The sequence below is a fragment of the Peromyscus maniculatus genome, chromosome 4 (genome assembly GCF_049852395.1).
Source record: "Peromyscus maniculatus bairdii isolate BWxNUB_F1_BW_parent chromosome 4, HU_Pman_BW_mat_3.1, whole genome shotgun sequence".
In the NCBI taxonomy this organism is placed as follows: Eukaryota; Metazoa; Chordata; class Mammalia; order Rodentia; family Cricetidae; genus Peromyscus; species Peromyscus maniculatus.
Genome location: NC_134855.1, coordinates 141,272,153 through 141,289,953, shown reverse-complemented (window position 1 = coordinate 141,289,953; position 17,801 = coordinate 141,272,153). Strand labels below are relative to the sequence as shown.

The window sequence follows — 17,801 nt, the reverse complement described above, 5'->3', positions numbered from 1 at the left end:
AAGCTGTTTGGGAGCCACTGTCTTCCAGGGACAAGAGCCTCCCAGAGCCACCGAGGTGGAGTGAGGTGTCTCCAGGCAAGCAGCTGGGGGCTGCCACCCATTGTCAGAGTCTGTCATCTCACTTCAAAGGGACAGTCCAGGAGCAGGCAATGTCAAACATTACCCACCCTGGCTGTCAGGCAGCCGGCCCAGGAGAGAGTGCTGTCGCCCCCTCCCACCCCCCCACAGCCCAGGGAAGAGGGCAGTGGGCGCAGGGGGCTGAGCAGGCAGGCAGATTTATACAGCGGCTGTACCGAGCACTCAGGCCTGCTGTCCCCCAAATGCAGTCGCTGTCCCCCCAAATGCAGCTCATTATCTCCTGTCAGCTCCTCCCTGTAGCCCTGTCTTCCCTCTGAGTGCGTCACACTGTCAGTCACCAGAGCTGAGCCGGGGGAGGGTTGCTGCATTCTGACTGTAATGAAAATTAAACACCCTGGATATTCAGGTGGAGGCCCAATTGTCCTGTTCTTGCTGCCCTAGAATGTCACAGCAAGGGCTGCTGGGTGTCACTGCTGAGCCTGAGGTAGCATAAGGCAGAGTAAAGCCAGAGAGCTTTCTAGAAAGCTGTACTAGCCAGTTGGAGGGAGGGCGTTGCGGGGTGGGTTGAGACGGGACGCATTAGCGGTGGCTGGGTGACCTCAGGTGCCCATGACCGTTCTGTGTTTCCTCGTCTGTAAAATGGGGACAGTAAGTGTGACAGCATCAGAGGCGGCCCTAACGGCCCCTCCTCTTGGTGTTCGCACGCCTCTGTAGGCTTCCCCGACAGCACCGTGGTGGTATGTGTCCCCTGTCCGGGGAGAAAGGATGGTGACTTCCTTCCTGACCTCTCTTTTGCTTCCTGTACCGCCTTATAGAGAGGCCTACACAGCCAGAACCAGGCAGCCGGTCGGGCCTCAGCGCGCTGACGGGCTATGGGGTGTTGTGAGCCTGCTGTTTAATCGGGTTAAACTCTGGAGTCATCTGTCACACGGCAACAGAGGACGGATACACCAGGGTCACCATGAAGATCAAAGGCCCACCCACGGCCAGAAGCTGGTGGAACTGTGGACACTGTGATGTAAGTATCTGTTGGCACCTAGGCTGGGTTTAGAGTCCCTAGGAACTGGGAGGGTGGTTTATGTTTTTGCAGAGAGATTTAATTGAAGAGGTAGGAACCTTCCCGAATGTGGGAAACACCATCCCTTAACCTGGGGTCCTGGACTGAATACAAAGGAGAAGGCGAGCTGAGCCCCAGAGTTCATCTCTGTCCCGACTGCAGATGCCTCCTGCTCTGCCCGCCATGCGCTCCCCGATGTGACGGCCTGGACCCTCAAACTGGGGACGGAAATAAATCCTCCCTTCCCCAAGCCCCTTCTGTCAGGTGACTTGACACGTGAAGGAAGCGGGCAGGCTCCGTCCGAGAAGGAATGGTTTACTCGTAGGATATAAACACAGAGCCTCACAAAGGGAGCCTGGGGGGGTGCAGATCCGCGAGTATGAGGATGTGTGAGGACACGGATCCCAGTCCAGAAACCATCCTGAGCTGAGCCAGGCTGGCTGGTCTGTGTCCTTAGAGCCACACCTGATAAACAGCTGGACCCCCGAGATCTTTGTGTGCCCTGGCGACTGACTGAGCCATCGCCCCAGCTCCCCCATTCCCTGCTGCTGGTTATTATTATTATTATTATTATTATTATTATTAATTTTTTTTTTTGAGACAGGGTCTCATGCGGTCCAGCCTAGCCTCACTGTCTATGTAGCTGAGGCTGGCCTTGCACTCTTGACCCTCCTGTTTCTGCCCCTCGAGTGCTGCCATGGCGGCGTTTGGGTTCTTTCACCAGGACAGTTATAGGGAAGGCTTAGCTACGTCACAGGTGTCCCGTTGCTGAGCCCTGACCCGCCCACTCCCATGTTTACCAGTGACTTCTGCCACGCTGGGGCTGAGGCTTACATGTGCTGGGATGCATTGGGGAAGAGGCGCGAGTACTGAGGGGCTGAGTCCTCGGGGCCGTGGGGAGCCGCGTGGCTGATGACCATGAGCACGGGCCTGTGTGGGTACATCTTCTTGGATGTGCGGAAGAAGCTCACACTGTCGTTGGTGATGAGGTCCGTGAGGTAATCCTGGGGGAGGGAGAGGCAAGAGAATGGTGAGGACTGGGGGATTTTAGACCGAGTGCTCCTTATGTGCCACACACCATGCTAGGCATCAGGCACAGAGCTATGAACCTGCCTTGATCACTGTCCTTGTGGAGCTGATGGCAGGGTGGACATTGGATAAGCAAGGACAATACTCAGAATATGACAGCTGTGTTTATCATCACCTTAATAGAATCTAGGATCAGCAGGGAGGCAGACCCGAGCATGGCTGTGAAGGGGATTATCTCCATTGCTTTACACAAGGTGGGAAAACCGGCCCACTGTGGGTGGCACCAGCCCCTGGCTGGGATCCTGGACCGTGCAGGTGGAGAGGGGAAATGAGTAGCAGCATGTGATCATTGCTTTCATCAAGTGTGGTAGTTTGAATGTAACTGGCTTCTGTAAGCTCATACAGAGTGGCACTATTAGGAGGTGTGGCTTTGCTGGAGGAAATGTGGCCTCACTGGAGGAAGTGTGTCACCGTGGGAGTAGGCTTTGAGGTCTCATAAATGCTCAAGCCACGCCCAGTGTCTCAGTCACTTCCTGTTGCCTGTGGATCAAGATGTAGGACTCTCAGCTCCTTCTCCAGCACCATGTCTGCCTGCACGCCACCATGTCACACCATGATGATAATGGACTGAACCTCTGAACTGTAAGTTACCCCAATTAAATGTTTCATTATAAGAGTTGCTGTGCTCATGGTATCTCTTCACAGCAACAGAAAGGAAACTAAGAGGTGGAACCTGGCGGAGGACACTAGCGCAGGAGAGAGGAGGGGACATGGCAGGCGGGGCAGCAACTGGTCCCCCTCCATGACAGACAGAAAGGATAACGATAACACAGCTGAGTGTTTACAGCCCGCCAAGAACGGGTCTGTGTTTACTCATGTAACTGCGGAGAGTGGGCACGGTCACAATCCCCGCGCAGAAATGGAGGCACAGAGAAGCGAGTTGTTGATGTCACACTTGAGTGTTGGAGCCCGGACTCCAGAAACCGGGCTGGGACAGTGATGGGGCCTCTCGGAGGAGGTGGCGTTTGAGAGAGACGGAAAACCCGCGCGCCAACCCCAGGAGGCAAGCGAAGGGCAGGGCTCTCCCGGCTGGGCCTGGGGAGGGCACAGCTTACCGTGGAATAGTCGGAGCCGTGCTTCTCCTTCACCCCGTTCTGGCAGAGCGTGTAATTATAAAACCGGGAGTTTTTAATCAGTCCGACCCACTCCTTCCAGCCCGGAGGCACGTAGGATCCGTTGTACTCATTGAGGTATTTTCCGAAGAAAGCTGGAAGGGAACAGGGGATCAGAGGCGTGAGGGAGCAGCCAGACGTGGCCTTGGCATCACGGAACGATGTTGACAAACATGACTGCTCACAGCCAGAGACCAATACGCCCCCTGCCCTTTGGCAAGAGGGGAGCCCAGGGCCCCTTCTCACCGAGATTTGCATGTACAAGATAAAAACGGATAGCAGGATTACAGGGAAAAGTCAAGGCCTTTTGAAGTATGGCTATAGAAGTACTAAAATAATGTACAGTAGATGATACGTCCTTTAAAAATAAGGGATCAAAAGCAGATGGAGGAGTGGCTCAGGGGTTAAGAGCACTGACTGCTCTTCCAGAGGTCCTGAGTTCAATTCCTAGCACCCACATGGTGGCTCACAACCATCTGTAATGAGATCTGGCGCCCTCTTCTGTGTACATAATAAATTAAAAAAAAAAAAAAAGAATATGCACTGCTTTCCCTGAGACCCGAGTTGAGGGCCAGCACCCATGTCAGGTGACCTACAATTGCCTGTAATGCTAAACACACACACACACACACACACACACACACACACACACACGCACACGCACACGCACACGCACACACACACACACGCACACACACACACACACACACACTTTAAAATAATTTTTAAGTAAAAATAATAAAAAACACGAAATATATCAAAAGCAAAAACTTGCCGAGGAATGACAATTTCTAAGTAGTGGTGAGTGGAAGTATTTGGTTCTGTGATCTCTGTAACGACTGTAGCAGGGCTCAGATGGCAGTGGCCCCCTCCCTCCCCTGCCCACCCCCACCTTCTTTTCTCCTGACAAGGACTAATACTGTGGACCAAGCTATCCTGGAACTATGTAGACCACACCAGCTTCAAACTCACAGCAATCCTCCTGCCTCAACCTCTTGAGGACTAGGATTACAGCTACGAACCACCATATCCTGCTTAAAATGTCAGTGATTTCTATGGAAGACAAAGTCCTGGATTCTGGTTTGTGGCCTGTGAGCATGGGGGAAGCAAACAGGTCATTTCTGCTGCAGGTCAGTGAGAAGTACGAGTCTCGTCTCCTCTGTGGTGGTTTATGAGAGAATGGCTGCCACAGGCTCTCATATTTGCACGTTTGGTCTCCCAGCTGGTGAACTGTTTGCAAAGATTAGAAGGTGTGTCCTTGTTGGGAGAGGTGTGCCCTGGTTAGAGGCGGTGTGTCGCTGGAAGTGGGCTTTGAGCTTTCAAAAGCCCACGCTAGACCTCGTCTCACCCTGTCTGCCTGCTGCCGGTGAATCAGGATGTAGGACTCTCAGCTCCTCCTCCAGCACCATGCCTGCCTGCATGCTGCCATGCTCCCCACCATGATGATAATGGACTCTCCTCTGACACTGTAAGGGGGCCCCTAATTAAATGCTTTCTTTTGTAAGAGCTGCCTTGGTCATGGTGTCTCTTCACAGTGGTAGAACAGTGACTAGGTACCCCTTTTCAGGCCTATGGATGCTCTGGAGTCCATCTTCCATGGTCCCAGAAAAGGTGACAGTACCCCAAATTTTGGTGGGGGTGGGGACCATCTGGCGTTCTTGCAGATAGCTGGCGTGTGCCAACTGGACCAACACTTTGGAATCTCTTTGGCACTGTCTGCCGAACTTGAACGTGGGCTCTGACCCAGCAATCTGAATATTTACCCCACAGAAAAGCATGCCCATATTCATCAAGAGCCACCCAGGATATGGTGACAGCAGCACACTCAGAAGGCAAACAGAAACAAGAAGTTCATTAGGGGGAAGATGTGTCATGAAACTCTGGAATGCATGTAATAGAAAATGGCACAGACTTGCCCTACATCCAAGAGTGTGGGCACATGCTAACAGTATGAGAGACAGACCAGGTGGAAATCCATTGGGAGAATCTTTACAGGGCTGGAGACGGCTCAGAGGTTAAGGGCACATACTGTTCTTGCAGAGAAGCCAAGTTTAGTTCCTATCGTCTACACTGGGCAATGGTCGGGAAACTCAAGTTGCAGGGACCCAATGCCATCTTCCAGCACAGGAGTCTCACTCATTCACCACACACACACACAATTCAAAAAATAAAATTTAAAATATCAATTCCAGTGATTTTTTTTTCGAGACAAGGTTTCTCTGTGTAGTTTTGGTGCCTTTCCTGGATCTTACTCTGTAGACCAGGCTGGCCTCGAACTCACAAAGATCCACCTGGCTCTGCTTCCCGAGTGATGGGATTAAAGGCATGCGCCATCACCACCGGCTCCAGTGATATTTTTAAAAAGATGTAATTTAGGGGCTGGAGAGATGGCTCAGTGGTTAAGAGCATTGGCTGTTCTTCCAAAGGATCTGGGTTCAATTCCCAGCATCCACATGGCAGCTCACAACTGTCTGTAACTCCAGTTCCAGGGTCTCTGGCATCCTCACACAGACACACATGTAGGCAAAACATCAATGCACATAAAATAAAAATAAATAAATTAAAAAAAGATGTGATTTAATGAAATTCAAAATCTGGGCAGCAGAAATCCACAGTGCTGGTCAGTGCTGGGTGCAGGGAGGGGAGGAGGTTGGGGGGTCTGGGGGTTTTTAGCACCACGGTCCCACTTTACTTCTTACAGACACACAGAGGCCACTGGTGGCCTTTGTGGTGTGGCCATCTGGCCACCGTGTATTTCTGTGTCAACAACAATGCCTGTGGTTAACAAAAGCACACCGCTCTGAACTTCATCAGGAAGGGGGGAGATGTGGAGCTTCTCCCCGAGGACGAGGGGACAGACTGTTTGGCACAGAGGTCACACCCTAGTCCCCTATTTCCAGTCAGGGACCCTGAGGTCCCGAGTCACTCCACCATGACTGAGGCCAGCACAGGACCTTGACTGTCTGAGGTGGGAAGGGAGGAGAACTCAAGAGCACACTGATAGGGGATACGCCCGTAACAGGGCGTGCCTGTGGGTGCCAGTGTAACACTCAGGATGAGGGAGGGATGGAAGGGATGCTTATCGGAGAAGGCAGCAGGGGCTGGGCTCCTGTGGGTCCAGAGGACAGTGTGGGGCCTCCATGGTGGACCTTTGAGAACAGAGCTGGGGCAGCCTGCTGCCTCAGGGGATAGCAGCTGCGACAAAGTGGGAGATCCTTGGAGACCTGGCAGGGGGCTGGTGGAGAGAACCATGTCCTTGGAGCTTGGGATTCCAGAGTTCCTCAGGTACAGGACAAAGGAGATGTATCTGCCGAGGACTCCTCAGTAGTGCAGGGCCAGGGGCGGCTGCTCCTGAGAGATGCAGAGGAAATACTGCTTGCAAGAATCGAAGCACCAGAGATAAGGGAAAACAGGAAGAAGAATCCGTCCGTGGGAAGGCAGAGAGATGATCAGACAGAACCTGGTTAGGGTGTGTGTGTGTGTGTGTGTGTGTGTGTGTGTGTGTGTGTGTGTGTAGTGTAGTGTAGTGTAGTGTTTCTGGCTGGGTGACTGGAGTGACAAGGTGTGTGTATGTGTGTGTGTGTATGTGTGTGTGTGTATGTGTGTGTGTGTGTGTGTGGTGTTTCTGGCTGGGTGACTGGAGTGACCAGGTCCTCAGAGGCAAGCAGATCCCACCGCTCTCTGAAAGAACAAGAAGCCAGTCTTTCCCTTCCCACAGAGCACGGCAAGGTCATGCTAGGGTGGTCCAGGATGAAGGTCAGGACGCCCTGTTGTGCATGCTCAGTTCTCCAAGTGGACCTTCCATCCAGGCTGCCCTTGTCTCCCAGATGGTCCTGGTAGCTCAGAGGGTGGTACTTCTAGTGTTATGATGGATGACTCTAGGGGCTGCTAGATGGCTCCCCCCTCCAACACCCAGGGCAGCCTCTTGGCCACAAAGAACCTTCCAGAACAAAATGTCAGTGGTGCCCAAGAGGAGAAACTGTGACCTTATTTAAAAACTCCACCATCACCCAGCAGCCCTGGGGCATCTCTGGGTCCTTTGGAACCATACTCTGAGAGCTGAAAAGGCTGGAGGAGATCAGGGCTGCCTCAGGCCAGGTCTAATCAACGTCCTCAGTGTTCCAGGGTCCTCACTCCTCGATGCAGGTGATTCTGCCTTCACGATCTACTCCACGACACGCCTACCTCTTTGCTCCCCATTGCCCTTCCTGCTTGAGGATCCACATACAGCAGGGCCCAGAGGGTCCATCCCCAGGCTAGACCACCTCTGTGGCAGGTACCCTTGTAGAAAACAGGGGCAGAAAAGATATCAGCAAATGGATGTGGCTGTGTCCCAATAAACCTTTATTTATAAGAACAGATGGAGGGCCGGATATAGTCCATGGACCATAGTTTGCTGACCACTAGCCCAGACAACTTGAGGGTTTGAAGGGATAAATTGGGAACTCGGGAGCCCAACCCCTTTTCTGGCTTATCCTTGAGAGAGACAGAGAGCTGTGGGTGGGTGCTGTTTTAAGAAGGAATTTTTTAGCATGTGCGTGCGGGGGTTGGGAGGTACTTCAGCTGGAGCTTGGAACAAGGCTTGGAAGCTCAAATGTCATCAGGAAGAAGCCTTTCCACGTTACCTTTACCAGACCCAGGTTGGCTCCCATCAGTTACGGTTCTTCCTGTACTGACTCAGAACTTCAACAATGAAGAAGGTAAGACAGCCTCCCACCCCCACCCCACCCCAGTCCTGGAATACTGGGGTATGTGTGGAGAGATGCTAGGTAGTGAGAGCGAGCTCCTCTTCCAGAAGACCCAGGTTTGGTCCCCAGGCCCCAAGCTCACAACTGCACATTAACTTCAGCTCCAGGATATCTGGTGCCCTCTTCTGGCCATTGAGGGCAATTGCACACATGTGGCATCCACTCACACAAAAACATTATATATGTAAATAAAATTTAGAAATATATTACAAATAAAAATAAAACTAAAATGGAAAAAGTATATATGTACAGGGATGGAAAAGTTTCCTCTGGAAGCCACTGAAGTGCAAAGAGTGAAAAAAAGAAAGAAAGAAAGAGAGCCAGTTATCAATCAAAACCACAATGACAGCAAACAGAATCGGTGAATTTGGGGTAACAGCCCCAGGGCATGTATGGCTTCAGATTCATTCAACAACCTCTGTCAGGCAAAGGGCTTCCTGTGCTTCCTGAGGTGGTGGTATGGTTTGAGTCTAAAATGTGCCCCGCAGGCTCATGTGTTTGAACACTGGATCCCCAGCAGGTGGCGCTGTTTTGGAAGGTTGTGTAACCATAGGGTCGTGTAGCCTAGCTAGGCAAGCGGACCACGGGGGGGGGGGGCGGGGGAGGGGGGAACAACAGGGAGGCTTGACAGGATTATCCACTACACTGTGCCAGGCAGGGGGAACTGCAAGGTACAAAGTCCTGTGATAGGAGCAAGCTTGGGACATTTGGGGAACCCAAGGTAGAAGAGCGGGGAGGGTGGGGGTGACCTTATAGGAAAAGGGGCTCGATTTGCTGGCTCCTGGAAGCTACAGTGACCAGCAAAGTGGCCAGAGCCTTCCAGCATCCATACCTGCCAGATGTTGTATTTCATGGATGGTGTCCTGGGACACATTGACAGCATTGCCATGTCCCCCAAAGACCCCAGGACCACAGCTTGCTCAGGAAGTAGGAAACAGCTCCTGACTGGGCAGATGCGTGAGAACCAGAGAAAGGTGGCTGAATCCCACAGCGGCACTGGGGTTCCCCCCAGCTCTCCCAGGTCCCAGGCTGGGGACCCCCAAAGATGAAGGCCAAGGTCTTTGTGATGCTGGTGTGCTCCAAATGCTCACAGCCACCGGGGCTTGGCCAGGCGCGTGGGATGAGGGAGCTGTGCTCTTCCCTGTCCATCCTCTGTACCAGGAACATCACAGTTCCTATCATATCCTCTCACCCTTCCTTCTTTCCAGTCCTGGACCCTTGCGAAACCCAGAAAGACCTTATTATCCAGGCTCCATGAAGCTCCAGAAATCAGGGCTTCAGTCGGAGGCTTTTAGTGCCAAATTAGATTTCGCTCTCATTTGATTAGATTTCCCCAGGGCCGTTTTTAAAATGGTTATTCCGGCACCAGTAGAGGTGGGAGAAGCCGATTAGCGTGGGCCGGGGGCTGGGAGTCGCAGCCAAGAGAGAGAGCTGGAGCGAGAGCCAAGAGGAGGATTGCAGCCCAGATCGGAGCTGGGGCCGGGAAACTTGTACTCTCAGAGTGGTAGTGGCTGGGATGGTACCTGAGGGAGGGGGCTGGGGGCTGGGGGCTGGGGGCTGGTGCTGGGACACAACAATGTGGCAGCAGATTAAGACTATGGCAGGTCAAGAAAGGCCAGAGACAATGTACAAGCCAATGCTAGTCCCCAGGAAGCAGGGCTGGATTGACATCCCCTGATAGGATGTGTAGCTGACTGGTCCTGTGAGCCAGGTCCAGGTTCTACGCCTACAGTGGAGAAGTGATTTGCGTGCCCTGTCCTGACTGTGGTCTAGAAGTCCTGGAGACAGAACACAGGCTTCAGCTGCCATGGTTTATTACAAATGCCCTCTGCTACACGGTGCAGCCTGTCACCACAATGCATAAACTGATTGTGCAAAGGATAAACTGTGTGGCCAGGACATCAGGGTCAAGGGTCAAGTGCGTCCCTTCGTGCGTGGTCTGCAGCTGACACATTGTCACCAAAGCCATTCCTGAGTGGACAGCAGGGTGAGCAGTGGTGGTGTTTCCCATACCTGGTGACGGAGCAGTCCCACACAAGAGACACACGGGCAGTGCCACTGTCCCTGAGACGCCACTGGTAGCTGGAGGAACTTAGTTGAAGGCCATCAGTGAAGAAAAGTGGGCGTGACAAAAATAACGAATGTGCGGGCCACAGGAGCCCAGGGGGAGCTTACAGATTGTAGGGGTCGGTGGGGGGCGGGGGCGCAAACACTGTACCTTTTCCCGAAGGAAGTGGCGTTACCTATTCTAAACAGGACAGGTGAGATGTCTCAGTGGGGAAGAGGAAGAGCCCTAGTCCCCAAGTCAGACAACCTGAGACCAATCTCTGGGACCCATGTGGTAGGAGAGAAAAGACTCTTGAAAGTTGTCCTCTGACACCCCCCCCCCTCTCTCTCTCTCACACACACACACACACACACACACACACACACACATACACACACACACACTAATGTTAAACAAAAATGCAGTGACTCCAAACCCATCACCTCCCAAATCCTCACATGAAAGGAACTCTGAAGAAATCCCACAGCATTGAAGATGGTGTGCCCTTGGCAAATTTTTTATTCTTTCTTATTTCCTGAAATAGGGTCTTGCTACGTAGCCTAGGCTGGCTTAGAACACTTGATCCTCCTGTCTCAGCCTCCTGAGTGCTAGGATTACAGGTCTGGGCCAGTGTGCCTGGCTCTTTCTCTCTCTGGACACCTCAGCCTCTCCGTCTATAATGGAGATAATAAGTGTTCCCCTCTGGGTTCCTCGGGACTTCGGGTGGTTCCAGGCCCCTGTGGCTAAGAGACACAGCTTTTCCAGACCACAGACCCACACAGAGTCCAGGACACTTCAGCCTGTCCCCGGGTTCCTTATACCACTTAATTCGAGATAATGCTACATGGACAGCTGTTACACTCTCTAGTCTAGGATATAATGACAAGAAAACAATTCTAGGCATGCCCAGCAGAGACACACTTGGTGCCGAACACTTCTGATCCTTGGTGGTTGAACACACAGAGGTAGAATCTGCAGAGATGGCATGGTGGTGGTGGTGGTGGTGGGGGCTGACTGTTCATGGATATTGCTTAAAATCCACACGACACAAGTTCCTAAAGAGCCACTAAAATCGTTCATCACAGCAAACATCTGGTCCTCAGCCTACCGGCTTCTTGCCTGTTAGTACCTTGTCTAATTGATGCCAGATGTGGGAAATCACGGGCGTGCTCACCTTCCTATGTGAGGGATCAGCCCCCGAGTCCTTCCCTGCTCTGCCCTGCCCTGCCCAGTGCTCACCATTTGGAGCCGGCAGCTCAGCTGGCATGTGCCTCCCCGCCTGGCTGCCTCGCTCCACTTGTCTGAGTTAAGGGTTGCTGGGGAGCCATTCACCGACTGATGGGAGGCACAAGCCCTTCTGTTATCTCTCCCAGCCCTGAAACAAACTCAAATTGCCTCATAACAATGCATTTGTGGTCTGGAAAAGCTGTGTCTTGCAGCGACCAGGGATCGAGACGAGCTGGCTGGAAGCCTGGCACTGGAGGGCACAGGAGGCATTGCTGTGGGTATTCGGGTAATGGAGGAAACAAACGGGACTCTCAGAGGACACGTTTTGTTGCTGTTGTTGTGTGTGGTGTATGGATGGATGTGCACATGTATGTGTAGGGGTGTGTGTGCACATGGATGTCAGGGGCTGACATGGAGTTTATTCCCCTAGCTCTCCTTCTTATCCTTTGAGACAGGGTTTTCAGTGGACCTAGACTGGCTCACTGTGATCACCACTGGTTAGCCCAGCTGGCCACCATGCTCCCAGGATCCTCCTGCCTCTGCTTCCCAGTGCTAGGATTACCAGTGTGTGCTATCCCACCTCGCTTTTTCTGTGGGTGCTAGGGATTCGAACCCAGGTCCTCATGCTCAGATAGCAAGCACTTTCCCTTCTGAGCATCTCCTCAGGCCAGGGCACACGTGGGTGAGTGCAAGCCTGCAGAGTGACTACATCTGCACCTTGGACCTGCCAGCTCCTGGCGGAACACCATGCTGAGGGTATCACCCCTCTGTTTTGTTTGGCGGTGGGGGCTCAGCACTAGGGTTCACTGCTGTGCAGGAGGCCAGCACGTGTGAAAGGTGCCGGTCCATGCCGCGGTTTGCTGCAGGGCTGGCTGGAGGGCTCGCTCAGCGTACAGCCCGTTCCTCCCTCCCTGGTCCCTGGCCATCTGGGTAGAGCCGTCAACAGGGCTGTTTCAAGGATGGCAGCAATTTTGGCACAGGCTCATCCTACACCACCTCCACCCACACTGAACATCAACAGAACTGATAAATAACCACTGAGGAGCTGAAATGTTCTGGAGCCGAGCCGCTGAATCACACTATGCACGGCTGACATTTCATTAACTACTTAATTTCGTGTGGTAGTTCCCTTCCGTAATGTGAGGCCAATACACACCCACATTCCCACACTGTTCACCCTTCTTCCCTCCCTTCTAGGACCCTGGGAGAGCCACAGCCACCAACTTCAGTCCCTCGGCCACCAAGGTTCCTATGGTCAGTCCGTGAGTCTCCCGTGCCCCGGGGACACACGTGTGCCCCAGGGCCCACACCTTGAGGTCAGAGACATAAAGGCAGAAGAGGGTGTGAGGTCCTAAGAACCCGCCGGAGACCATCGTTCAAGAGCTGTACCCAAGTGCCCAGAGCCCTGCTGGTGGCTCTTTGGAGCCTATGTCCAGAGCCCACAAAGTGGGTGAGCGCTGGCCAAGAAAGTACAGAAAAGGGGAGAAGTTTAGGGACTAGGGATAGCGCTCACTGCTGGAGCATTGTTTCAAATGCCTAGGGGACCCCGACAGGGAGTGGGGGAAGGAGAGGCAGGGAGGGGGGAGGGGGAGGGGGAGGGAGGGAGACAGACAGAGACAGACAGAGAACACAACACTTACCCCCTTCACCTGCCCATCCCGACTTCACCCTCTATTTCTGTCTCCTCTTAGAATCGTCCGCAGACAGCCAGGAGGAGCCTCTAAACTCAGGACCGTCGACTCCATTTCACTGACTTGTGCTTGGCTCACGGGGTTCAGACGCCCCAGGCCTCTAGCTCCCTAAACACCCTAAGACATTTGCAATGCTCCTCTCTCTGCTTGGCCACTCACCTCCTCTGTCCTCTCATGGACCAGCCCCTTCGCAGTGTGACATCTGAGATGCCCCTGCCTGTCCCTTCCCCTCTGCCCTCCCTGGTCACTTCCTCCCAGAGTGTTCTCAGACCACCTGTGGAAACACCAGCTTTCCTGTTTGTCTCTCCCCGCCACCAAGGATGGAGGGCCCAGAGGGCACAAGCCTGTCTGGACCCTGTGGACCCCAGTCCAGCACCTGCCAAGACTGGGTATGTGATGAGCCAGCCGCTGACAAGATGGACCTGACTGAGGTGGCCACGCTGCACATCCCCCCTGGGCAAGGGCAGCCACCGGCATGTCCTACTCCAAAGGCTTTCTGTGGGCTGGCAGGATGGCTCAACGCTGATGACCTGAATTCAACCTCCAGAAGGAGTGAACTGACGGGTCCCCTGGCCTCCACCCACATGCTGTGACACACACAACCCAGTGTAATTAAAATGGAAACTAACATCTGTAAGAGTGCTACAGGACAGGGGTGGATGCAGGGAGCCGGGGTGGGGTGGGTGGACCCGTCCGTCCAGTGCAGTCTGTGTGTAGAGTATGGAAGGCTAGTGGAGGGACTCGACCTCTCTAGGGACACCGGTGACGTTTTGTTTGTCACACATGCTCCTGGCATTGGCACCAGAGGCTAGGGGACAACAAACACATCCATCCTCCGACCCACAGTCAAGAGTGAGAGTCTGGAGGGCGAGGTCTCCACTCAGAGCGTGGAGGCCCAGCTAGCCTCAGGCAAGAGCTCTCTGGTCAGCCTTGGCAACGGCACCTACACAATGGGACAGTCACCAGTGTGACCAGTCAGCTCGTGGGAAGGGCACCGGGGAAATCAGGGTCCCAACTCTTCTGTAAGGAGGGGCTGAACACTTCCCTCCGAATGACTGAAAACGTTTGTCTGAAACTAGATGTGACTGGTCTCTGCCTAGAGACAGCCGGGACAGGGAAGGACTGTTGGGCCGCCTGCCCAGAGAGAGACACACATCTGTGAGCAGAGACCGGTGATGGAGGAGCCTGGCCAGTGACAATAAACAACACTCCCCTGGGGAATTGGGAAGGTCAGCGACAGATGAGGTGGAACAAGGAAAAGTCCAGCCTGCCCAAACCAAACTGCTCGCACGCAAGGACCCTGGGGAACAGAATGTGGCTGTCACCCCACACAGCAGCTTCTGGCTCCAGCTGTCACCGCCTCTGCGCATGCCTCGCTGGTTTTACAGACCCTCTGGCCTGATGCACACTCACTTCCCTCCAAATCTGCTCATTTGACACTAAGCAGGTGTTTCAGTACGGCTTCCCATCTGTCCCCATCCAGTTATTCACCCAGCGCTGTGGTCAGAAGGGCCAGACCTTGGAGCTCAATGTCCCCATGTCCCCGAAGCCTGGCAGCTCTGTCTACGGCACAGGTCCAGGCTGGAACTCTCCTTGTCACGCCACCATCAGCTTCTCTGTCTGGAGGTGGCTGGTGTCCCCTCTTTAGCCCTCCTCCCTCCAACCCACAGTCCCTCCTCCATGGTGGCCTCAGAGCCACCAACCCAGTTCCACCACGCTGTGAAAACCTTGATAGCCCTGAAAATCCCCATGTGACTGTCCCCTACCTGCTACCCATCTCGTCTCCCCAGTTCTTCCCTCAGCCAGGCATGCTCCAGCCTAGCAGTGCCCTATCCTGCCCCAGGACCTTCGCCCTGGCGTTTCCCTCGGGAAGACCTTCTCTACCGTAGATACTTTGGGATGCTTCTTCATCTTTGCCAGAAGTTTGCTGGCCATGCCCGAGTGGCCTCTCCTTCCCGACTCAGTTCCTCTATGGTATTGTGTAGACCAAAGAGAAGACACCAGCTGCTGCAGAAGGAGCACTAAGATGCCAGCAGACCGGTAACACCATGGCCATGTGGCAACTTACAGATGAATAGAAATGGGTTGTTGTAAGAGCTAGCTAGCAAGAAGCCTGCCACAGGGTATACAATTGGTAATTAATATAAGCCTCTGACTGACTATTTTACAAGCGGCTGAGGGACTGCGGGACTGGAAGAACTCGGGACCTCGGGGCTGGGCGGGACCTGAGAAAACTTAAGGCTACAGTATTGTCAGCAGCAATTGACAAATCTTTTTTTTTGTTTTTGTGACTGATCTCGGAGTCAGCTCAAGAGTCAGGCTCTTGTTTTCTCTTCTGCATCCTGTGTCTAGACGACAACCCTGTGAGCAAGCCCTCAACAAACCTCTGGGTGTGGGGCTGGGCAGCAGAGTCAGCGACAGACTCCACAGACACCAGCCTGGAGGCCTGCGGGGGCTTCCGGCCTGCCTTTTGTCTTGATCGTGTGGTTAGGTCGCTGAATCTAACGGGGCACTGTGGCAGGAGCAGGCCTGGGCAGGGGCACATAAGGAGGCCAGGCGTGGCAATGCAGAGGTGCTGGTCATCCTGGACATGAGGCGGGCGAGACACAGGGACCGGGTTCAAGGGGAAGGAGAGGGGTGGAGGGGGGTCTGCAGCTGCTAAGCAGTCTAGTGGCATGTGTTGGCCATGGGTTTGATATTATTCTAAGGAGAGTTCTTTTCTGTGAGACAAGACTTATTATACAGCCCAGGTGAACTCCAAATTCAAATACTCCTCTTTTAGCCTACCAAGAGATTACCAGTGAGTGACATTGCAGGCAGGTGGAGGGTTTCTTTTCTCTCAAAATAAAAAAAAAAAAAATAGGATTTTATTTTATTTGTGTGTGTGTGTGTGTGTGTATGTGTGTATGTATAGGTGTGTGTATATATGTGTGTATGTGTGTGCATGTATGTGTATTTGTATGTATGTGCATATGTATGTATATGTGAATATATGTGTGCATGTATATATGAATATGTGTGTGCATGTATATGCATATGTATATGTATGTGTGTGTATGTATGTGTGTATATGTATGTATGTGTGTGTGTATATGTATGTATGTATGTATGTATGTGTGTATATGAGTGTTGTGCTTGTGGGGTGGAGGTCAGACCTTCTGGAGCTGGCCTTACAGGCCTGCCTTGGGTTCTGGGAACTGAACCCAGGCCCGCCTCTACACCACAGAGTCACCTCTCTAGCTCCAGGAAGTTTCCTCATCTGCTGTTTGGAGCCAGAATTCAGGCAGTCTGTGAACTTGGGAGGGAGAATTTGTGTTTGTTTATTTTCTTTAACCTCTAACTAGCATTCCCTACAATCCTGGAGGAAGCTACACACTCCAGTGACAGGGCCTGGGACTCGATCACCAGTGAAATCAGGAACGTCTACCTATCAGTCACCGCAGACATTTAAAATATCACCCCTGGTCCCAGACCTGCCCACCCTCAGTGATACGGCCTGGACACGTGTGCAGGGAGGTACACACCAGTTTATAATTTGGTGTAACTGACTTCCTTTGTGACTCTGAGCGTTTTCTTTCATCCACAAGTTAAAGTGGCACACAGATGTGTGTGACCTCTGTTTATGCCATTACAGGATGTAGGTACACCTCCCCATTCATCTACTTCCTGTGGCAGCCATTTTTGGATAATGGCTTTACCTGTATTTTAACACATTACAAACAGAAGGTGAGCAGGTCCAGGAGTTCGGGTCTCACCCCTGGCACCTGAGGTGGCAATTTTGACCTGCTGTCACTGGTTTTGGGGGGGGGGGCTTCTGGTCTGAGCAGCAGAGACAATCCCACCAAGCTGGGGGAGCTGGGGTCCCTGGGAACAGCTAAAAGAGAAGGCAGCCTTTGACAAAGTCCAGGCTGCTGTAACTATCACACGTGACTTGCCACAGGCCTGAAGTCTGCAGGTTTTTGGCAAACAAACTATCTGGGCCGCGAAGGCAGAGATGGAAGTATGTTAAATAAACCCCAGCCCCAAAGTCTCAGGCTGGGCCCAGCCCCTCTGAGAATCGCAACCCGCTTTCCCTCACTCAAGGCTGCTGCTCTAAGGTTACTGTGTGGCTCCCTCTGTGTTTGGATGGTGAGCTGCCAGAGTGCAGGGTAAATCAACTTAAATCAACTTGGTTACGTTCCGGATGCCAACACGGGAGCATTCCGAAATGAGAGATGAGTGGAGGCAAAGAAAGATGGGGGACGATTCTGTTCCAAGGAGCAGTGGGTACGGGGGTGAGGGTAGAGGATGCAGAAATCACTCCCTGCTTTAAGAGAGGCCTCTGCTGCCTCCCTCCCCGCCTCCTTTTGACCCGGGGTCCCTGGTAAGCCTGTCTGGCGTGGAAATAGCTATGAACATAAGAATGACCCGGAACCCCTGATCCTCCCGCCCCTACCTTCTGAATGCTGGGATTATAGGCATGTGCCAGCATGCCTGGTTTATGTGGTGCTGAGGGCTGAATCCAGAGCCTTCTACACAGCTCCTGACTGAGCCCCATCCTCAACCCCAGACCATCGCTAGGTTTCTGTGGTGGACGTCTGCTTTCTTTCCCTGCCCGGCATGCATTCAAGCATTCATCTTCCTACACTGGGACTGGGTAGCGAGTGCTGACGACTCCCCTGAGGAGAGTGGGTGGATCTGGAAAGTTCTCAACGGCCAGGTGTGTGAACTGTGCTTTAGACAGGGGCTCAGGGGCAAAGGTCCCAGGGCAGG

At 53.0% G+C, this 17,801-nt stretch overlaps 1 protein-coding gene across 7 annotated transcripts in view; it reads right to left on the bottom strand.

Annotated features, from left to right (window-relative positions):
- The window catches only part of Sulf2 (sulfatase 2), an 84,753-nt gene that overhangs the window by 16,929 nt on the left and 50,023 nt on the right, over positions 1–17,801 (bottom strand). For all 7 annotated transcript variants that reach the window (XM_042276831.2, XM_076571143.1, XM_076571142.1 and 4 more), the window contains 2 exons: positions 3,280–3,431; positions 1,970–2,139 (listed from right to left, as the gene is read on the bottom strand). In XM_042276831.2, the coding sequence (XP_042132765.1) occupies positions 1,970–2,139; positions 3,280–3,431 (322 nt within the window). The remainder of the gene's footprint in view (positions 1–1,969; positions 2,140–3,279; positions 3,432–17,801) is intronic.